A 23,266-nucleotide genomic window follows, 5' to 3' on the forward strand; every position below is an offset into this window, starting at 1 on the left:
ACTGGAGACTTACAGCTTCAGGGACACATCAGAGGCGAGGATTCCCTGCAACGGCAGTGCTGAGGAGGAGAAGAAAAGGTTTGTAAGTTGTGGGCACTGAGGGTATACCTGGGTAGATGTGAGTTTGGCCAAGAACAAGCTAAACGTGAAGCTTGAGACTTCTGTATGTGGGCACCCAAGCACTGCAGAAAGACTTGGTCTGTTGGTTTTAGTTTTGGGGGGGTTGGGAGGGTTCCCCACAAAAAAGCACAGGCATTTTGTAAAAATGTTTTTTAATATTTAAGAATACAGTGAATGCTTACTTCAAGAAACCTCACTGTGCGTGGTGCAAGCTAACCCATTTCGCACACAGGGGAGGCATATTTGACTATCTTGTGTCACAGACTTCATGCAGCGACAAGAATACTTGACTGTGAGTTCATCTTCATGGTTGGAGTGTTTTCAGCTCTGTCTAGCAGCTGTGTGGTGATTATGCCTTTTGCTATTTTTGTTTTTCTTCAACTTTCAAGCTCTTCTGCAGACCCAAGAGTGGAATTAGTGCTTGCTTAGGAGCAGGGGAGTTCCCTAGGCATAAAATAGTACTGGGGGAAGCAGTAATCCATCTGCATCTGCTGCTTGGTGGTAGTGTCACCTCTGAGAGGGATAGTATCCATTTCTAACTGGAGCATTCTGAGAACAGGCCCAGGATGCTATAGGTCTTGTGACTGTAATGCTTTTCTGCCAGGATCCTGCTTAAGAGGAGAAAAACTGTCTGAAGGCTCAGGCTTGGCAGCTTCTTTGGATCAGCGAAGTTACCTATTGTAGGAGAAAGCTGGTATATAAAGAGCATGATGGAGCAGCTGAGATGAAAGAGGGCTTTTCTCAAAGTACATTAKATGGAGATGTGGCAGTTGCAGAACACAAGGCTATGGGAAAGCAGTTCACAGAGGCATGGTAATGCCATTATGAATCCGTAGGATACCAGGTGTTTCCAAAGCAAAGCAGGGGTGGACAAAATGCTGGAAGTGTGAGCTGAACGTGTAAAGGTGCTGGGCAATATCTGCGTTGAAAAAGGACAGTTTGTAGTTCTCGTAGTCTAGCAGGATGCCAATCCGTCTGGGAGGAATAGTAATTCTGATGTCTGGCGTCATCCCATTGTGCAGGAATTCATACTTGTGCCTGTAGGCAAGAAACACAGACACATCTAACTGAGGGCACGCTGGCTGCTCTCGAAGGAAGCATTCTGTGCACACAGCTGTGTTCTAGGGTATGTTTCCTGTTTCACATGTGCAGGGTAAATACAGTCCTACCTCTCCTGTATGCACCATGTGTACAGCCTCAGTTCCAACTGTTCTGCCTAGCAGTGGTGTGCTTTCCTATTCCATACAGCCTATCCTGTGATGCAGACCTGCCTGCTGAACCCATGTAATAAGCATTTCATTTCATATCCCAGACTGGTGGTAACTCTTAGAATGGGACAAGATTAGAGCAAGACATGGGATCCTCCAATTTTTCCCTCTCAGCGAGACAGGTAGTGGAGGTGTCTGGTAAATCAGAGCGTGCACCCCTGAGGTTTTGTCTGAAGTTATCCATCCCATGGAAGAGATGTGCTCTGTGTTAGGCCAGTTAAATTTGCTTGAGAGCAATGTGATCATCCCAGTTTTGCAGCCAGGTAGCTGTAGGCACTGCCGAAGAGTGTAGAGGTGACTCAGTCCTGTCTTTCCAGGCCCTGCAATGCTCCCCACTTATTCCCCAGGGACCAGTGGTATTGAGCCCTCTTCCCTGCTAAAGGCATGGGAACTGCTGCCACCCACGTTCAGAGTAGCAGTGAGGGAGTGTAATGCCTTGGGCAGAGGCTGCCTGACTCAGAGAGTGGCTACGCATCAGCTAGACTATTTGGCTTCATTTTTCAAACTCCCATTTTCTGAATGGAATTTCTGGCTATTTTTACTACAAAACCTCCCCATTCAGCAAGGGTAGTGTTGGTAAGAGGGTCCATCTGCTCTGGCTGTGCATATTCATTTACTGTATGGTGGCCTCTCTTAATTGTGGCTCTTGGGCTGTAGCCTAATGGTGGCCAGGAAGGTGTTCTATACGTAGCACTGGTGAAACACCACCATTGTTGTTCTCCCCCAGGTAGTCGCTGTTTGAGTAATGCTGAGGTCCTTTAACAGTTACTTAAACAGCTTTCCCTAGTGTAACATGCCACAACCAAAAGTATGAGACTTTTATAAGAACATGCCTTTCTGAGCAGAAATGAGAAATTTTACTTAGCTGCAGTGAGTTATCTGGCATTTCATGAGGGCCAGCTTCTTTGCTAACCATCTCCTCCACCCACACCACTCAAATCTGAAAATTTCCCTGTAGAAATGAGTATGGCAGTGATTCAAACCAAGCTATAGCCCAGCTCTGTTTTCTCCCCTGATGTCCATGCTCATTGCTCCAGAAGAATGAGAACAAACCTCAATGTACCTTTTAGCTCAATGTAGCAAGGAAATCAAATTAACCTTCCTGCAGTGTAAGGGAGAGTTATTAACTTTCAGTGGGTTTAGTCTCCCTCATTAAGCAGCACTTCTTGCTGTGTGGGAGGCGAACAGCAGTACTACTAAGGACTCTGGCTATGTAGCAGGCCAACTGCTGCAGTTAAAATCTCTTCCTGAGTGGCAGCAGGCAGAGGACAGCCATCTTTGGGAACATGCTATACTGTCATTACCATTTGCTGACAGTGTGTGTGCTCGGGATGCTTGGGTGGTATCGCCTGTTCAAGGGAATACAGAGACACACTGGCAACTCTTGCAGGCTGAGTGGGAAGCTGTTCAGAGAAGCCATAGGAAATAGTTGGGCATGCCATCAAATGGCCCTTTGACCAAGCTCCTTGTGGGATTGTTCTGAAAGGATCCATCATCCTRTTGCAGCAGAACTAGTGATCGCTGCTGTTCCTAGCCAGTGGGAACAGCAGTCTATCTGCTAAACAAGAGGGAACTGGAATCTCTAATCTGATAGTTAGGACACTCACATTCCAAATATGTGTTTAGGTGGAATTGGACTCTTACCTCACATTCAAGTTGGCCACCGAGACTCCATTTCTAGCCTTTGGTAGAGCTTGATTCATCTCACCCTAAGGTAGGTGGCCAAAGAAAGGACACATGAATCCCTCCCTGGGTATGTGACTTGCTTTCTTTCCTTGGATGCTTCACAATGTGTCAAAGGAGATGATACTAACACAGCTTTAGGTGTCTTGAGGAGAACCAGTAGATTCGACTGATGTAAGGAGGAAGCATAAGGGGAAGCTGACACTATTGCAAGCAGGTATGGCTGTTAGGTACCTCCCTTAGGGAGGAGAGAGATCAAAAGCCATTGGATACAACTGAGTTTAGCCAGATACCATGTATAGTTTCTAGGCTGCGTGGATCTGTAACTGGCTGGCTTTCCACTGATGTTTCAGTGACTTAGAACACGGCCTTTACAGCTAACTTCTGTAATGAAGATTTTGTTCAGATTTACTCTTGAGATTGTCTGTTTCAATGTTAAGAATGTCATTTAATGGTAAGATTTGCTTAAAGATTCCAGTATCCTTCCAAAAATTGGTCAAATTGTTAAAGATGGAATGCCTGAGGCTTCTCGTTAAGTACTTGCTTTGAGCTTTAATATAAAATCTGTGGCTGCGCTGTACAAGTAGGAGCTTTCTGCTGCTCTGCCTGTGCAGGTGTACCTGTCGGAAGTGGACCTGTAGCCTCCATGGCCCTTACCTTGATGGTGTGATGATATGTCTCATGCACCAGGATGAGTTGTTTGCTCCCAGATAACCGTGCCTTGGAGTGTTTTCAAAAGCCACACCAATTCTGTATTCTGTATCTTCCTCAACTTCCACCTCCCAGTAATGCTTTCCTGGAAATGGGATCAGACTGCCCAGAATCCCAATACATCTGTGGGAGACAGACAGGTCTATGTTCATTGCTGTTCATATACCTAAGGATTTTAAAGTACCTGGGCATTACATATCAATAATTAAGTCACTTTTGTTGTGTCTCTAGCAGTGCAGGGTGGCTTTTTGACTACAGTGAAGTCCATGTGCTGAGGACTTTACACAGACCCTGCAGGTTTCATTGTGGTACCTGTCCTGTTTTTATCTTTGTGTAGCTTTGAAGAAGAGTTCCCCAAGCCTTTCAGGAATAGGGAAAAATAGCAGCCTGTGTTCTCTGGGTTTTCTGGACAAGTTATTACTTGCAAGAAAACAGAGTGTTCTAGTGAACCCCAGTATCGTATGGGAAAAGGGCTAACAGGTTTTATATTTTCTTCCCAGACAACCCAGGGCTTTGCATGTCACCCACCAGGAGGAATGGAGCACTGTAACAACATGAAACTCCTGGGGCAATCGGGAGGGGAAGACCTGCCCATGCAGTATTTAGATGGACTAGGGAGAATTAAACACAGCAGCAGAGCTTGGAATAAACTTACATATCTGGGCCATTAAAAATTTAATAGTGAACCTTTTTGAAATGAGTATTAGAGGAACCACTTAAAATATGATTCTTAAAAATGTGTATAGGAGAGACTGGCAAAGGCAACATTCCAAAGGGAGACCCTTCAGCTTGACTTACAGGCGCTGTCTCAGAGTTGAAGGAGCTGGAGACTTTGAAGATGCAAGTTTTAACATTGGGCAAAATAATCTATGCCAAATACTTCTGAAATACCTCAACTCAATTTAAGAAGGCAGCGTGAGTCCTGCAAGCCTACACCCAGGCTCTGCATCAGGGAAAGTACACGGTGTATCAACTGTCATTGCTGCATCACAGGGCAGGTTTCAAAACACAGCTAACTTTAAAATGTGGAGTCACAGCCTGTGTGTTTCTGTGTAGGTTGTATAAGCATGTAATTTACAGAGGCAAAAACCATTACTGGCAGACACCCTGAGCTCTTCTACCTGCAGGCAATGCAGAGAAAAAACTGTGCTCCCAGCATGCTGAGAGCCTGATACGTAAGGATGGGCATGCACAGCAGGACAGGGCTGTGTGTTGTGCCATGTCAGCAGCAATTATTTAAAGCAAGTATACAGGTCATTAGAAATGTGTATAGATGTCTTGGGAACAGGATAAAGGCTGCTGAAATTGGGAATCAGAAGCTGTGCTGATAAAATTTGAAAAGGAAAAAGAGCAATACAAAATGGATGGGCAAACTTCGGTGAACATAGCGATGAGAGCTGCAAAGCCACCAAGGCAAACCTGAGTCAGACTCTAAGGGTTGCTGTGGTTAGGAAGCACATTTGCCTTTTGGAGATCACGTAAGTTCAGAAAGAGGAGTTTACTACATAATTTCCTCATTGTGCGTGTATTAGTCATGTTAGCTGGGAACTTATATTTTTGGCAGTATCCAGGCATGAAGAAAGCTTATGAGAGTTCACAGTGGCATCAAAAACAGCCTCAGAGTTCAGAATGAGATGAGTGCTGGCTCTGGCTGTTTCTGTGAAACAGAAAAACACCTTGTGGAAGTTGAATAAGATCCCATTTAGGCTTATCTTGATGACTTCAATGAAGAGACCCTTCTAAGTCATGGCTCTCTTCTACCAAACCCCCAGTAACATCATATGGCAAAAACAGCCTTGCATTTCCATAGAGGGGCTAAATTGTGGGTTTGTGTTAGTCTGTGTCTGCAGATTCCTGTCCTTTATATGCTGTTTCCCTGGTGCTAACTAGAAACTGATGTATTACAGCAAGCTGATGCTGTCACTTCAGTGGCAAAGGTCCTCTAATTTTGTTTTGAAAGGAAAATCCATAGACCCRAATGGTATGAGCTGATCAATTCAGCTAGATTTTTCAGCAAGAGGTAAGTGTTCATACCACTCTCCCTTCCTTAGCATTTGCTTTAGTGCTTTAATATCCATTCAAATTTAGCCCAAGGTGCCCAACGTGTGTGAGTAGGTTTGTACATAATTGTGGCTGGCTGCATCTATAATCCCTTTTGCAACTTGCATTAACCTCTAAGTGATGCTTAAATTCCAAAGTAGCAACTAGAGAGAGAATTTAGCTCACAGAATCACTGAAAGCTGCTAATAGCCCCATTGGGTACTTCTGGGTACCCATTTTATAAATTCTGTGCTCTAAACTACAGAAGCCCTTTTCAAAGATGAGGCTTAGGTGCCCAAAGCACCAGTAGATTTTTTTTTTCCCTTTCCCCTGTAGTTTTCACTGTAGTGAACAAGATTTTACATGAGTGGTGGGTGGTTCCCATTGAACAGAGCTATCTAAAAACAACCCTCAAATCACCATGCGTGATAGTGAGGCCTGGGAAGGACAGGCAGAGCTTTGTGCACAGGCAGATAAGAAATGAAGCAAAGAATGGTTTGAAGCAAAATCTTTTGATTTGCCTATTCCATGCCAAAAAAAAAAAAAAAAAAAAAAAGTTTTTTTAAAAAAAAAAAAAAAAACACACAGAGGTAACAGTCAGCTTTAAGATCCACTCTGCTGATACCAAGGGACGACAATTTCAGGAGATTTGCCTTTCTCTGTACCCCAAATGTCAATGTATGTGAAAACCAAGGAACAAAATGCAGGTCCTTTTCTACCTCTAAAGTAGAAGATTACAAAGAAGAGCAGAGGGTTAATGGCCTGCCACTTCAAACTGAGTTATCATTGTGGGAGTCCAACTGGAAATACCTTTGGAGAAATATGATTTGCTAAAAGGGAGCAATCAGTATTTTTCTAGTCCTTTGAAAGTACCTGTAAAGGTGTTTGCAGTTGCCTAAAAAACAACCATAGTTCACCAGTGCAAAAACCAACACACTAAAATGAACACTATACATTATACACATGCATGCTGTCTGGAAGTTGTAATTGGTTGGAGCCTGGACTGAACATGAGAAGAGCTGCCATACCAGTAAGCCTTTTGAGTGGGATTTAAATTCAAGATATGGTTCTATGGTGGAAAAAGCAGCCATGGACCACGCGCATTAATTGCAACTGAAATTCTTAGGTGTACCTTGTAAAGCTGTTATCGTAGACAGGCAAATCACACTCTGGGTTTTCCAGTTCATCACATGCAATTGTAAATCCATCATCTAGGATCGCCAGTAATGGATGGGCTGTGTCCTCATTAAGACAGAAGTAGGTACCTGAAACAGGAGGAGAATGCTAGAGGATAGCAGCTCTATATGGCATTAGATTTTGCAGGATGGGTGTGGGGAAATGCTCTTTGGATCTGCCAGCATTCTGGAACAAATCTGGCTGACTGAAAGGCCAAGTCTGTCCACTTTGGGGCTTATAAACAAACAGGTGTTATGGAGATAACTTAGAGCTTAATACTGTTTAGATACAGCCTTGTGAAAAGCAGAAAACAGGCTTTAGCCTGGTTTTGAACCCAACCAAGGCTTAAAGCTGCAGAGGTTGCCCAGGAAGCAGCTAGTCAAAGGTGATGGGTCCTCCCTGCAGTGCAGTATCCTGTTCCAGGTCATCTTTCTCAGAGATGTAGTAGTACATTTTTAAGTACTGAAAGGAGAAAGAGGGTTAAAAGCCTCTCCATGACAGTACTCTTCCCTATCAATGCTGGGTACCGTTTGAAGAGAGGGGATCACTGCAAAGGTGCCTTGCTCAGCATCTTAGTGTAGGGGGTCATTCAGTTGGTCTCTCTCCCTCCCCCCCTCCCCCGGTTCATCTCCAGTTGGCAGAGTCTGTTCCTGACTGYGCTTCACCAAAAGGAGTACTGGCCTCCTCCCAAGAGTGACTCTAGCAGCTGCTGTGAGAGCTGCCGTGAAGTCCCAGGCAGCATGTGTGCCCAGCTATCCTGGGGGGGGGGGGAGGCTAGAAATGGATCCCTGCTAATCCACCACAGCGAGCACCCCTCGTGCTGGAACAGCTTCTGGTGAGAGCAACCCTCAGAGAGCTAAGTTAGCGAGGCCAGCCCAGGATGAAAGTGTTTCTGCTTTTCTCCCTTTGGAGGCATCACAAAGCAGATTTGACGCACTGTGCTCGGAAGAGCGGCAGTGCGCGTCACAGCTGCTGTTTGTAGTTCGTGTTTGTGTGTCAACTCCACTAAAGGTCATTCCCAGTATTGAAGGTGAGTGTTTGCAGTTGACAGAACAATTTGCATCAGCTCTTTGCATAATGTAGACTCTAGGAAGATAAATCTGTCCATGCTAATCCCAAAAGAAATCATTATAATCAAAATGCAGGTTATTTCAATGGAAATACAATACAAACAATGACAGGGCAATTATAGGCATGTGCTGCTGAAAACAAATACATGCTGTGCAAGCAGAAATGGTAATTTCAGATACTGAGTTTGATTGAAGTAGGTGAAATACAGATGATGGTAACACACTGACAGCCTTCCCCTCCAGGGATTTAAGAATGATCATTTTTTTTCCCTCAGGTGCTACTGGTGTGCAGCAGACAGATTTCTTGCTGAAATATAGTCAATGCTGTGTTAAAGCCCTTTTCTAGATTAATATCTTACATGGATACGTGGTCAGCTTGATGAATAAGCATGCTTCATAAATCTCTCACAGAAGCGAGGGCAGAAGAGGCACAAGTATGGTGCAGAGTGCGTGTGAAGGATGTGGGAGGTCCAAGACACCCCAGTGAAGCTACACAATCATGCTAGCAATGGTGCAAATGAAAGCAGATGTCAACCTATGAGCCATTAAAATGAGCTATGATTAGATGGCTCAGAGGAGAAAGGGTTTTCAGCTTTGCTTTTTGGGGAGAACTCTTTGCTTTTTGGGGAGAGCTCTTGCCTTTTGTGACACTATGTCAGCTCCCAACTGCAAAACTTCCAGCTCAAAGCAGAACTGTCTTTTTCCTTAGCTAGACCAGACTGAGGAAAACAGACTGTAGAGCCTTTCCCAGCCAAGCTGGAGATATTTGAACAGGTACAAAGGAAAGGTTTCACATATCCATACAACGCTGGAAAGTGCCAACAGACACTCAGCCACTCTTTCCTGTAGCAGCATCATTACAAGGTAATCTCTGGAGTCAAGTAAAACCACACTTCAGTTTTCTTCACTGGTGTATTGATATTTGGTTAGCTGGCAATGGCTGGGGGCATTGGGTTATCTAGTCTTTTGGCATTGTTTAGAAATGAGTAACTTTCAAGTATCAAACGAACTCAACAGAAATAATTTTGTATTACAGAGCTAAAACAATACCCTAATTGTTACAAAAAGTTTTTTCATTTCTAAAAGGTTAGCAAGTGTGTAATTACCTACAGAGATTAGGACCTAATCCAAAGACCATTGAAAACGGCAGGAATCTTTCTGTTGAGATAATAGATGCTACATTAGGCAGTTGATCAGAGCTGCACAGTACCTGTGGTGTGTATCAGTACAGGTTCACTTTTTTCACTGGAACCGCCTAGATTTAGAGCTCTAACAGAGATGCAATAGCGTTGTATTGGCTGGAGGTGAATTAAAGCTTCACAGTTAGGGATCCCAATAATAGATCTGCAGAAAATAAATACATGGAAAATTATAGGGTAGGGAATAAAGGTAAACCTTTGAGATTACTTTTCTGAACAACAAAGAAGAAATTATATGATCAGCTTCTATTTAACCCTTCAACAGCACTGTAACATGTCCAGTTGCCAAAAGTAGGAGTGGAAGAGAGTCTGCAACAATCTCTCTCTCTCTCTCTCTCTCTCTTTTTTTTTATATATATATTTACCTTTGCCTTTTTTCCCAGTGCCCTGTATATTCATTTTCTATTAGCATTTATACAATGAAATTTGTATCACAGAAATATTCATAAATGTGAATTCCTACAAATATAAAACATTTGCCTTCCTATAAGTGGTCACCTCAAATTCCTAACAGGAGTTACATTACCCAGAGTGCAGGGGAAAAAAACGCTATTATCTCATCTGGCGACTCACAAGTAGGCAACACAGCTTGAATGTTTAGATTTCAAGCTTCATATAGCAAGATATTTCAGCAGCTGTAAAATGCAGGAAAAAAAATGTCCTCAAACCTTTTCAAGCAAAGAATAAAACTGAAAAAAAAATCACAGGATCATCATGGATAGCCTTCAAACACAGAGATCTAATTCTTTTAAATAATTTGTTATGAAATATTCACACAATCATCATTTACAATTGCATTAGAAGATTTTAAACTGGATTTAAACTTCTTGTCTCCTCAAAATCTAGTGGATGAACTTGCAAATCTAGATGCTATTCAGGGAGGGAGAGGTTATATGAATGTCACTGTAATAGAAGTAGACTTCTGTGATTAGATTTCACATACTTCTTCATTTTGGCTGGGTTAAGTCATAGTGAAAAAAGGAAGAGCAGATTCACAAGCGTTTTCTTTCATCATACCTTGGGACACTGAAATGCAGTACTAAATTTAGCTGTTTCCTCCTTGCAGCACCACTCTGGGACCTCCAATGCCAAGTAGTTTTGGCCTGACTTTAGCCCAATACATTTTTTAGGTGTCAAAAGCTCAAATACACTTATGCCTGATCCTGCTGGCTGTTAATGTCAAGGGTGGATTCTAATGACAGCTGAGAATTTCTACTTCCTCACCCAGGCAAATCACGTTACAGGTTATTAAAATACTTCTTGTTACATAATTCATTTTTTCAGACACCTAATATGGTCCCCCAGTTCCCCAGGGATTGTTCTGCACATTCTTAGACTTGCACTTTTGTGAATACATTATCTTGGGTTTTTGACCGAAGAATCATAGGTCTTTTCTTAGTGCTAGCTGGTACCACATGATATGAAATGGTTTCATCTCTACAAATCAGGGACTCAATGGGATATGACTCACTCAGTGATAATATCCCCATTTTCTTCATCTGTCAGCTTGGACAATTCGACCACGTAGGAATCAACAGGGTTAATGTCTCTAGATTCCCAACACACAAGTGCTGCATTTTCACAGCTTCGGATTTTTTTAGTCTTAATGGTAGGTGGTGAAGGAGCTAAAAAATAGGCAAAAGAGCAATTTTAAGTAGTTGCTTCTCAATATTTGCAACAAACATGCTCTGAAGATTTTTTTAAAAAGTTTTTTATTTAATACTATACGATTAAAGAGATCTATTTTCTCCAGTGGACAATAAACAGCAAGCAGGCCAATAATAGTTCAAATATTAATTCAAATACAGAAGAAAAAAATCAAAGACTTCATCTGGACTATTAAGGTCCCAAGATAATTAATCAGAGAAAGACTATTGATAAAGATAGGTTCCCAAACCCTTTTTGTCATTTGCTTTATCTATGCTACTTTGAGGTGCATCCCTTCTCTGCTCTAAGATGTCAAAGGTCTCTGGAATGAGTGCTTGAAGGGCTCACTCTGACTTGCTCAATTTGCTGTCAAGTTTTTACAAAAGAGAACCAGGGTCTGTGTTTAATCTTATGGCAGTTCAGCTATCAGGAATAATTCCCTAAGAYAAGCCCACTAATCAAAATGTGCTTGAGTGAACTGTGGTTACAAAGAGCAGCATAGTAGGTGAACCCACAAAATGCCTACAGGCCAATAAAGGGAGAGCAACATGGGCTGGCATTGGGACCTGGGAGACGTGAGCCCTGCTCCCAGCTCTCCTTTATGCTTGTCCTTAAACAAGTTGACTTGTGCTTCTGTTTTCTCAGCTTTAAAACAGAGATACTAAGAAACTCACCTGCAGTCAACAGAAAGGTAAAAAGCACCCAGAAAGGTATTGGCATAAAATCCAAAGACTGTAGTGAATTTTACTATGAAGGTCACGAACTTGTATTAACAAAATATGTTTACCTGTTACATAAACTGTTCTTTCACTTGGTGGACTGATGCCAGAGGCATTTAAAGCACTGACCCAAAATTCATATTGTGTATTCGGCAACAGATTAGTAATGGTGCAGTATGTTTCTTTGACTTTTAGCATATGCTCTGAAATGAAAACAATAAAGCATTTACAGTATATTTATACAGTTACCCACCCAAAGCCTCCTCAGATAATGGAACTGAGGTTCACTGTTTTCTGTACTGAGTTCAAGAGAGCTCCTTGTCATCCCTGCCCTTCAATTAGCTGTCAGGCTGCTTCAACATGCCTTCCTCTAAGGAGGCATAAATCAAAGAAGGCATCAGCTTCTGTAGGAGCAATGTTACGCAAAAAAAAAAAAAAAAAAAAAAAAAAAAAAAAAAGGGGGGGAACAAAAAAAAAAAAAAAAAAAAAAAAAAAAAAAAAAAAAGCGGGGGGAACGAATGTCACCCACCTGTCACTGAGTTTTTTCTGAATGATGTTGCGTATTCCCACTCTGGGGATGCTGCCCAGTAGCTCATCTTAGCAGCGGGACAGTAGTCAAAGCAATATCATTGCTCATTTCTCATTCTTTGTTTTATAAAGTTTGGACAGGTTTTGCTTTTCATTCTGAATATTTGGTATCCTGCAGGTTTCCACTTACGTTGGAAAAGTGACTGTGGGCTTTCAATAAAAGAGTTTGCAACAGTATTATTAGCAAATGTAGCTTTATTACCAGGCTGGGACATTTTGAGATGCTTTTGTGGTTCTTCTTTTTGTGTATAGGGGTGATGGGGAATTACAGCCTATTATTAGCATTTAGATAAATTGTAAAATGACTGTGGGGGTTTAGGTGGGTATGCCAAGAATATGGTGATTTGTCCTCTAAAAATACTGTGTTTTGCAGCTGATGCAGCATGGTTGTGTCTAAAGCAGTGCCCATGTCCCAGAAAAGCAAAAGCTGCTGTTAAGAACTGTCCACTGGCCCCCATCCCAATCCTGCTATCTCAGCTGCCCCCCTGGTCCTGTCTCTGCCACTGTAATGGGTTACCGCAGCAGACTTGGCAAGGGAAAGGGTGATAAAGCCAGAAGCAGGAGCTGTTGTGGCAGCTGTGACAGTTCTGGAGGCAGGGAACGTAGCTACAGAAGGTGCACTGGTTGCCACAGTAAAGGCTAGAGGCACTTCCAAATGTTGGATTTCACTTGTCTTTTACTAGGTAATTTTGACATACATTTGAAGGAGATGGGAAATTTTTTTTCCTGTTGTGCCAGACAGTATCACGCCCCAGCTACTATATATTTACCATTGTGACAGTGAATTTTGAGAACAGGGTTGGGAATCAGCTGTTTTGGTCAATGGGGGTCAAATTGTCCTCTTGTGTTTAGGCGTCCTTACCTGCTTGTTCCTCACTGCACCTCTCGTTGCTCACTGGTTTATAGCACAGCTGGTAGCACTGAACAGTGTCGTCTGAGAAGAGGCCCCAGCAAACTCTCAGGGAGGTGCCAGTTGCTGCATTAGGAGCTTGGGGATTGATCACAGGGGCACAAGGAGCTGCAGAGGGGAAAACAGGTCAGTTTGTGAATGTGCAAAGATGGCCAAGAACACAACCTATTCCTATTTGCTGACAGAGGGGCATGATTCCTTGATAGAAGCAAGACATTTTGTTCACAGGCAAACAACTCTCTCCCACAAAAGCCTCTACACAAAGCCTGGACATTGTGTAGAGTTTGTTATTCCTTTCACATAGAGAAAAGTTAGGAGCTGACCCTGTAAATAGTCACAGATAATAATCAGATCACTGGCGTATGAGCTAGCCTCGCTTCAAATCAAAATCAAAATAACAAAATACATAAACCTCGGCCTAAGCCTTCTCTGTAAACTTGACCTCGCCTGTGTCTGAGAGCTGCTGTTCCCTAGCGAGCTAGCACAGCCCTRCAGGAGAGTCATCTGCCAGGAACTGCACCAGTGCCAAGGAGCTCCAGCACTGAGGAGCCTCTGGAGGTAAAGCTGAAAGAAAAACTGTCCAACAGTAGGTCAGCAGCACAAACAAGCAAGTGCCAAATGCTATTTTACTCTAGGAAAGCACAATACAAGAGTAGCAAAAATGCATATTGTCCTTGGTGACTCTTTATGTTGTGCTAGAAAAGACTCAATGTATTTCCTGTTTGTTTATCTTTTTTAATCCTTAGAAATTTTGAGGAGTTTTGCTCTATTTCCCAAGGATGACAGGAAAAATGCTTGCTAAATATCAGAGGGTCAAGCCACTGAAATCTGGTTATTGAGAGAAGTAGGGAAGATTGCTTCAAGAAAGCTCTACTTTGTTCAAGCAACTACAAGGTAAAAAAGTTATTACCAGCTCAGCATGGCTGACCTCTGACCAGAAAGTGTGAATCTCTGTGAGTCTTCTAAGAAATCATACAGAAAAAGTAGAGAAGACCAAACTTGATAGTTACAGTAATTTCATACTGGAAACAAATGAAAAAAAGGAATCCCAGAATAGCTTCCAGTGTGTCTCTATGTATTGGAGAACAAAAAAATCTAGAAGGAAAATGAGAGAGAAGCTAATTCTGCTTTTGTAGTTCACTTTTAAAGAAGTAATAGACTTTGTTTAATATACATCCTTAATTAAATGTAAATAATGATCAGATCTGAAATAATGGTCAGATAGGAAGAGTACCTGGAATAGTATTAATAGAGTTCATTAGTTGTTCAACTTCAGAGAAATCTATGACTCTTTCCTCAAAGTCTGGCAGCACTGAAAGCTCTAAGTCCACTTCTTTCTTTAAGAATTCTTCCAACCTACAATTGTAAGAAAAAAAAATATCTAACTGAACGTACTATACCATTGGAGATATTTCTGTGATACCCATGTTAAGAACATGCAAGGAACAGCAAACTCCAAAATAATAGTTATATTTCCTTAAAACAGTGTTTCCATAGTTGTGCAAAGCTCAGTCTCCCTATGCCCTTTGCTTGCAGATACATGGCCATACATCAGCTCAGCGCTCCAAGTTGTCAGACTCAAGCAGAGCTGGATCCTGATGGGACTGGCAGACCACGCTCTGTGCATCCCACTCACACAGCAGGCTGGCTGCCACACCAGCGCTCCCACTGAGCAGGCTAGTGAGATTTCCCCTAGCACCTCTCTGCAAGAAGTAAGCTGTTAGCTCATTATTTAGAATTTATAACACTACTACTCACTCAGGGCCTCAAGGTTTTAGGTGTTGTAATATTTGAAAGAAAGGAGTATCTCTTCTGCGTGTTTTCATAATGGATGACAGTGAATTAAGATGCATATTTTTTGCAACTGATTTAGTGTGCCCTCGGATCTCTTCCAATTGCTCCAAGATCTTTCACTATCTGTTTTGAGCACCAACAACCTGACTTTCTACCCTCCCCCATTAATGCATAAATAAGCTTGTTCCTAATAAATCTATTTAGGGAAATCAGTTTAGGAGTATTTGTATCCAGAGCATTTCTTTTAAGATCTTTGGCAATCCTGATTCTCTGAAATAAGTTTGCTATGACTAAGCTGAAAASTGATTTATTCATGCTCTGACTCTCCTTCTGGGTTTTTTGAAACTGGCTTCGAGTGCTAAGCTTTTTAGAGCAACTTATCCAGCTGCAGTTTAAACCAGAAAGACTAAAGACTTTAATAGCTCTAGTAGCATCAGTAACATTTCTGTGCCTGAAAGAAGTTTAGAACATGCAAGCATCTCCAGTAATAGTGTCAGATAACAAGGAAGAAATGCAATACAAAATCCCAGACTCTGATACTACCTGTCAACCATGGTTACTGCTGCCTGTAGAAGACAGAGAGAGAGAGTTAAAGGTAGAAAGGATCCATTTTTTGCATTATTCCAGAGGCAGACTACATCATGCTGTTGACCCGTCTCTCATGAACTTGTCTCAAATGCAGCCTTTAGAGCTAGCTAATGGAATCTCACCAAGTTCAAAGAACAAAGCCCTGCCTAGCAGCCCRTTCAGGTGGACAGATTTGGGTGAATGGACAGTAGGGTAACAAGCGATGTCGGGCAGAGACTACCCATGTTGACACTAGACTATTTCCCTCCTCAAGTGTGCAGACTGCCAACAGACCCTTCACAACAGAAACAACATTTGGGGAAAATAACTTGGTGAGCAGATAGAGACCATTTGTTCTGAAGACAGAGTTGCAGCTCCTCGAAAAAACTAAGCGGTCAGGCTGGGAGCTTCTCATGAGAATGACCTGCTCACTTTTTGGGGCTATCCTGGCAAAGAAGCCTCAGACCCCCTGAAAAGGTTGAAACAATGGTTTCTAGGAATGATGTAAATTTGCCTAAGACCAACGGAGAAAATAAAGTTATTCCCAGGGATGCAGAGGAAAGTCAAAAATCAGTTTATGGAAAGAACTCAGCAGGTTGGACTGAAACAGCAAGCTGATCCATTGCAGCAGACTGGAGGTGTAAGGGAGGAGAGCGGTTTAATGTCCAGTTCAAAAATTACTTTAGCTGTGCTATATGAAAACAGTCACTCATTACCTGTGAAAATTCTGATTTTTTTTTCCAATTATTTTTCTACCTGCCAAAGAAAAAAATTACTTCTTGACATCTCTTTGGCAGTGGGATTTATCCATTACTTTGCAGGAACTCTTAATGTATTTAGTTTGGAGCCTCCTGTTTAGCTGAAGTTTCCAACAAAATGAGCAAGAAAAAGAAACACCTTCCAAAGTAGCTGCATTGGTCTGCCTGCTGTGAGCCCAGAATAGAGCAAGAGCTGAGTCTGCATGAGGCAATGAATGCTGTTAAGTGCTTCCAGAGTTTCCTGAGGCAAGCTTTCTAGAGAAACATCTTCTCTCTGAACCCCAAAGAGACCAATAAATCATTGAGCATAAAAGTGACAAACTTCTGCTGCTCCATTGTGTTGTCCCACCAAGTCAGTGTCAACATGGCAAGCACCTGGAGCAGTGACAGGAGCATGGACCCTGGCTCCTCAAATGCTCTATGGTAATAAAGTCACTTGGGACTTCCCAGCTGGGGACTACTTGCAAGCAGCAAAGAGCATCTGCCAGTTTAAATTCTTTACCTTTATAAAATCAGCTTTGTTATTTTCTAGGTATAGCTCCTGGGTTGTGTCTGTCAACTCCTTGCAGGTGTCGAGATGTTCTCCACAACTGACCAGCTGTCCATATAAAGCTTCCAGCTTCTTTCTCTTCTCTTCCCCCAGTGCTTCCACCTGTTCTTCATATTTCTGGGCAAGCACTTGTACTGCATCGTTGTAATGGACCTCAAAGTTCTGTTCCTGCCTCCCAAAGTTCTCCTGCAAGGTATTTGGGGTTTTGTTTCTTGCTGTTGGGCCTGATCCACAGCTCAGCCAGAGAAAAAATCTTAATCAGGCCTGCCTAAAATTCTCCTTCCCAGGGAGGCAATGCCAGCACATAGAAACTGTTATTTGACTAATTAGCATTTTTAGGGATTTAGTCAAATCCTTCACCCCGACTGAGGCATGACAGAGTATTGGATTTGGTTCCAGACATAATAAGAGCATCAGAAATTGTAATAAAAACAATGATGCAGGGCAACTGTCTCCAACCCAAGTCCGGGGAGCACAACTAGAGATGCATTCTAGACATAATCTCCCAAGTAGTTCCACCACAGTCAAGCACATCCTTCCACTACAGAAACCATGGCAACCCAGTGGAATCCATGGATTCGCTCTAGGGGAGCTGAGCAGCAAATGCCTATATCTTCCTTCACTGTTGGAGAAACCATTAGGAGGGAAGGTTTAAGAAGCAGGCAAGGCTTTATTGCCAGCAGCTGCCCTCTGCTCAGGCAGTGATGTCCCCCTGTGCCACATGCAGCAGAGGAAAGACAGTAGGTGCCTTGAGTTACTGCTTCAATTTGGCTTGCTGCCAGCTGGGCCCCTTCCCCTGGGGCCAAGTTGACATCAGACAAGTGGGAGCACAACCCTTTCAGTGCTGTATAGCTTGAATGCACTCTGTCCAAGGGCTGGGCTGTGCCTCGTGCTTCTGTAAGCAAATCCAGATGAACACCAACAGTGTGCTGCAGATGGATTAGTTGGATCACTGGTCCACAGCCATTTAAAATATGATTACCTGAGTGGGGATCACTTTATTTCAAAATGCAAATGTCTGTGCAAAGGTTTAATGTTGTTTTGCTAATCCACTTAAAAAATTCTTTAGGATGAATTTTCCCGAGTACCCCAGCCTAGGCAAACCCCAAGATAAATCTGGGCTTTTTTATAGTAATTACCTTGTTAACAATTGAACACTTGTGATTCTGTCAAAACAGCACTAAACCTAGCACCACAGAATTAGCCCAAGAAGAAATGCCTTACCTCTACAGTGATGAAGATTTCTTCCAAGTGACTGGCAAAGTTTTCCATCTGAGCAATCTGCTCTTCCAATTTGCACATGTTTTTATGAATCTCCTCCTACCAAACACAGCATGATTTTTAATATGTCTGAATAGTGTTTTATGGGCACACAGCACAAAAGAAGCCCGTACTTGCATTACTCTTACCTTCTCGCTTTCTACAGCACTGAGGAGCTGAACCACCTCATGATCCTTATGGTCCCCAAACAGTTTGTCAAAAGCTCGGATTGGAATCTTGCAGGTGGAGCAAAAAACATCGGCTGCTTCCTCCTCCTCACTGACTGCCTGGCTGCTCTGTTCATCTGACATGCCACAGCTGCTAAGCCCCTCTCTGGACCATGCATGGCTCTGAGCCTCATTGTCTGCTCCTGCTTTGTTCTGATCTCCATCTTGAGAAGCCTCATGAAGAAATCTCTGTTGCTTTATGCTTTGACTTTGATCTTTCACTGGGGAGCTGCTTTTTGATGCATTATATAAAGAGCCTTGTGATCCTGCTTTTCCTGTGTGAGCAGGTGACCGTTTGCTCTCAACCATGCCCAGATGTCCTCCAAGGAGCTCAAGCTCTTTTTCTCTATCCTCATCGAGTCCATACATCTTGGCCAGCTCCTCAACCTCTTTTCCCAAGTCATATCCAGCCTCTTGTTTGCTCTGAAGTTTTTTGCTACTCAGTGCAGATTCTTCTCTAATATCCTCCAGAGATCTGTCTCCTCGACCACGTGGTTCTTCAGGGAAGATACCAAATCTCTCCTTTGATCCATAAAGATCCATGTGATAAAATACCAAGCCTTCAGTCTCAGGCTTACTAGACTCCAGGACTGGTGGGGAAGCTGAACGACCAGGCAATTGATCCCTATTTTCATACCTTCCTGTATTGCTAAATCTGGATGACATTGGTATCCTCACTGAGGCTTTTGAGATGATGTGTGTCAATCCTGTTAAAAAGAAAAAAAAAAAAAAAAAAGAAAGAAAGATCTTTAACTGCATACTTAGGTAGCAGCCATGAGGTTTTATTGCTTAAAAATAAATGGAATAGATTTGGCTATGGCAAACACCAAAGCTGGCAGTTTCATTTCCTAATTGGATGCTTGTCTTTCTTCATTGCTGTGTGAATTACAGCAAAAAGCTATTTCTACCTGTGTATCCTGTTTTCTGAGTAGTTGATCTATGGCTTCAAAGTCTGATTTAAAAATTGTTGAGTAGTCCTGCCTTCAGCTCRACACTGGACCTGTGCTACGGGTGCATATAGTGCTCAAGCTAGAATTGGAGAGGGCCTGGTTTGAAATCAGTTCACCCTTCAGCTTCTGTCAAGTGCTGTTTCTGAACTGCTGGTCAGGCATACTGTAAGATGCTCTCTCTTGTGATCACTGATGTCATATAATACACAGGTAAATACACTGAAAAATCCTGGTCTGGATTTTTCAAGTTGTCATTCAAAACTTGAAATTTCCTTTAATTTATTCTCTCTCAGGCCTCAGGTTCCTTCTATAAAATAGGAATGAATACTGCTTTTTGGAGGTTCTCAAGCRCTGTGAAAATACATATTTTTTCATAAGTAAAGCTCTCAGAAAAAGATCAGTGATGATCCCCCTGGTAAAGTGCACCGTAATTAAGAAGCGAGGCAGGTCATGGACCGATGATAGAAGAGATGTCCATTCTGACCTAGAGCTTTGCCTTTGTCTATCCTGTGCAACGTAGAACATGTGAAATTAATATCTGGACATGAAAGACAAACCTGCATTATAAAGCAGATGCACATGGGACAACATTAAAGGTACAAAGACAGTGTGAATTCTATCATTTTCTAATTTTTGCAAGGTTGCTTTGCAGCCTTAATAATGCTCCATTGATGCAGTTTGTGATAAYAAAATTAGTTTTTTTTTTCACCATGACACTTCTGTTATATTCTTAAACGTGTGTTCAACTCTCTACATCTAGAAACACACATGTACATGGCAAACCTCAAGCATCCTCAGAAATACTGAGAATGAGGTAGAATACAACATACTGCAGAGCTTCTGCACTAACAGCATGTACTCTGCCCACAGCCAGGATCTTCATTTGCCCCTTGCAGACTCCCCAAACCCACATGTTCCAACCAGCCTGGTATTAATATCAGCACACAAAATGATGCCAGGACAGGGAGACAATTTGGTACTCTGTCACAGCCTCAGTGTCTCCACAGCCCTCCACAGTTCACCAACACTAAAAGATCACAGCCACAAAACTACTCAGATCCATTTTCCCAACAGTTTACTACTACAGTCAAAAGAGTTCATGGAAAGATTTCCACTGCATATTAATAAAATGCTAATTACATCTAGTCCCAAATCAGTAAAGCACATGAAGGCTTTAAAATCATTTCCTCATGGGAAAAAAAAAAAAAAAAANAAAAAAAAAAAAAAAAAAAGCCGAAAGGTCATTGAGTCATTAAAGTTACCAGAGCTTTTGCAGAAGCTTCTAAATTTTGGGTTCAAACTACTTTTTATGCTTCTTGTAGTTTCCAGGACTTGTTATCACCTCAAATTTATTTCATCAATATTTTACTAATATTCCTGAGATTGCTTGGCTAAGAAAGTCAAAAAAGACAGTAACTCATTAGAAAACAAGTCTTGGAACTTGTCAAAAATGCTGAGAAATTTCCCAATTTCCAGTTTTGTATCAATGCCTGAAAACAGTCTAGCCTGCTGGATCTGTAAGAAAACACACACCAAAGTTCATCATTCTCTTTTGGCACTACAGACATAAATGTGCTAACAACATATTACTATAGACAAAAATACTAAAGTTAGGCAGAAATACTATTTATGCTAAAGATGATTAAAAAAATCATGCAAATTCGACCATATTAAGCAGAGAAAAAGTCTTGAAACATACCATGAAATGTTGTCTGGCTCCTGCAAAGACTTTTTTCCCCATAATTATAACAATAAGGCTTGCTTTACAAGCTACTACTAACTAGAAAAGTGAATTAACAAGTATTTYTCCTACCAAAATGAAATTAAATTACATAAATTAAAATGAGCATAATTAAGCTTGTCTGGAACCCTGTTGGCTAAATAAGATTTTCAGATGATATGTTTGCTCAGTTTACAGACCCCGATACAATTACAGTGACGAACATTTAACTCTGTGACCATCAATTATCTCAAACATATAACAAAGAAGTGTTACAACCTAAAAACTTGCCTTCTATCTTAAGACGTCATAAATTCTTCTGATAGCTCAGATGACATCAAACTTCAAATTTATTTTGCCTAGTAAAAATTAATTCATGTGAAGGCAATTCCCTGCCACTTTCCTATGACTGCAGTTGGAAGACTTATTGCAGTAACCCTAGACCGCCTCTTTGCTCAGATAGGGACATGCCAGCAATGAGCAATGGAACAAATATAGATGTGCCCCGGTGTCCTTCAGCAGCCTGCTACTTGAGTGTCACCAGGATGAATGTCATACACTGAAAAGTTATGAAAGTTCTGTACGATTCCTGGATTTGAAGTGCTTGGAACATTTACATAGACCCCTCCTTAAATCAGAGCACTCTGCCACTTTCTGAACCGCTATTAATAAACTCGGCAGAGATTTCAGTCACTGACTCTACATGTTTTCCGAGGGTGAGTATCTTGCATCTGATACACAAAACATGTATTCTGAGCAAACTGACTCAAATGGAGAAACACATATAAACATCAATACTGAAAATTAAATGTAAGTATCTGTTCTTTTCTTTATTAAAGTTTAATGGCAAAGTGCTTCTCCCTCTTAAATAAAGAGAAGGKTTACTACTGGGGTTAGTTGGAATCAAGATCAGACTCCAAAAAAAACCGCTATCAGAAACCATAATGTACACACTTGTTGCACCTATGCATATACCTCCGCCCCTGCATGTGTATGTTAGAACTCACGGAAGGCAAATTATAATGAAGAAAGTGGCTAATGACTCAGTAAGAGGAGGTTTTTCATAGGAACATATTGCTTCATTCTATGCTCAGTAGATCAGCTGGTTAAAAAAGAATAGGCCATATATTACCACTGATTATTGTGATTACTGTAGTACTTGAGCTCTATATATCCACTTATATCCACAAWCCTTTCAGTTATCCAGCAGACAATCCTCTGCTTGTGAACAAACTACTGAGCTAACCTTGCTGGCAAGTTATTTTTAAATATGTTTGAGAACACTGCATTATATATATATATATACCTATGTATGTATATATATCTTGAACTTTAAGAGGACAGTGCAATGGGGAATCTTGACATAGCTCTGCTTTTTCCTCCTTTTACGATTAAGTTTGGCAACCTCCAATTGTTTGCTCCTTCAGTACAGAATTAGAAATGAATTACCAATGTAGTCATGATCATATTACTGCTGACAACACCTCTATCATTTGTGAGATCAGAGCAGAAATGTTAACGTTTATGTTGTCAGACAGATTTTATTAGTTTTCAAATGGAACTAATTTTTGCCTTTATATTGTTAATCTATGGTGTCTCGCAGACCTTAATCTAGGGAGAAATTACTAGTGTCAGCTTCAATTCCAAAGATAGAACATAACCTTTTCTTTACCATAAATTAAATTCAGCCTTGCATACAATGCCCAAATAAGAAGCAAGCGCTTCATAAAAATCACTGCCCTTCTGCACTCCTATCAGAAGCACAGAAAGCAGCATTTAAGCAGCCTGTCCAAACAAATACACCCGCTTAGGGCGCGCCCTTGGATCGGGGTGGTGCGTGCTACTGTTCTCCTGAAGTCATTCAACGTGCGAGAAGYGAGACGCGGAGGGGGTGGGATGTGTGCGCGCGTAGGCGGTAGATGTTTCCTGCCTAAGCAGACGTGCCCCACAAAAGCTGGCTTCATTTGGGGCCTTCAAATTTGGCGTGCTGATCAGCTAAACGACCCCAGAGCTGAGCCTCACTGAGGGACAGGCCCGGCCTCAGGCCCGGGCTTCGGCCCGGCCACACTGCCCATCGCTTTTTACCCATCGCCCTCGTCTGTTTTTGCGCACTGCGAGGCCTCTGCTCCCCTCCCACGCGCGTGGCTCCCCAGCTCTTTTGTTTTGTTTTGTTTTTTGTTTTTGTTTTTTGTTTGTTTTTTTCCCCCATTTCGGCCGTGTGAGGGCCGGGCGCCCCTCCCCCTCCGCCCCCGCCGCCGGCAGCGCCCGCCCTTTCCGGAGGCCACGCCCTTACCCCCGCCCCCGAGCGG

At 42.1% G+C, this 23,266-nt stretch overlaps 1 protein-coding gene across 1 annotated transcript; it reads right to left on the reverse strand.

The window, feature by feature from the left end:
- Positions 1 to 255: 255 nt before the first annotated feature.
- On the reverse strand, positions 256 to 21,354 carry FSD2 (fibronectin type III and SPRY domain containing 2). The gene is made up of 13 exons (XM_085303461.1): positions 21,249 to 21,354; positions 18,210 to 18,994; positions 18,025 to 18,120; positions 16,753 to 16,986; positions 15,469 to 15,491; positions 14,366 to 14,487; positions 13,084 to 13,239; positions 11,702 to 11,836; positions 10,739 to 10,892; positions 9,279 to 9,412; positions 6,955 to 7,087; positions 3,729 to 3,905; positions 256 to 1,158 (listed from the first exon to the last, which is right to left on the reverse strand). The coding sequence occupies exons 2-13, from the start codon at positions 18,951 to 18,953 to the stop codon at positions 921 to 923; spliced, it is 2,346 nt and encodes a 781-aa protein (XP_085159587.1). The 5' UTR covers positions 18,954 to 18,994; positions 21,249 to 21,354; the 3' UTR covers positions 256 to 920.
- Positions 21,355 to 23,266: the final 1,912 nt, after the last annotated feature.

Source organism: Rhea americana, unplaced genomic scaffold, assembly GCF_003343005.1.
Source record: "Rhea americana isolate MKP2758 unplaced genomic scaffold, rheAme1 scaffold_2, whole genome shotgun sequence".
Taxonomy (NCBI): Eukaryota; Metazoa; Chordata; class Aves; order Rheiformes; family Rheidae; genus Rhea; species Rhea americana.

Bases quoted from the DNA above. Each gene is read 5' to 3' on its own strand.
- FSD2 (XM_085303461.1), bottom strand. From the start codon at position 18,953: ATGTCATCCAGATTTAGCAATACAGGAAGGTATGAAAATAGGGATCAA. The intron at 13,240-14,365 runs GTACTCTTCCTA...TCCCCTCTGCAG, and splicing joins CTCTATTAATACTATTCCAG to CTCCTTGTGCCCCTGTGATC. The intron at 7,088-9,278 runs GTACTGTGCAGC...CTCCTGTTTCAG, and splicing joins TGTACTGATACACACCACAG to GTACCTACTTCTGTCTTAAT.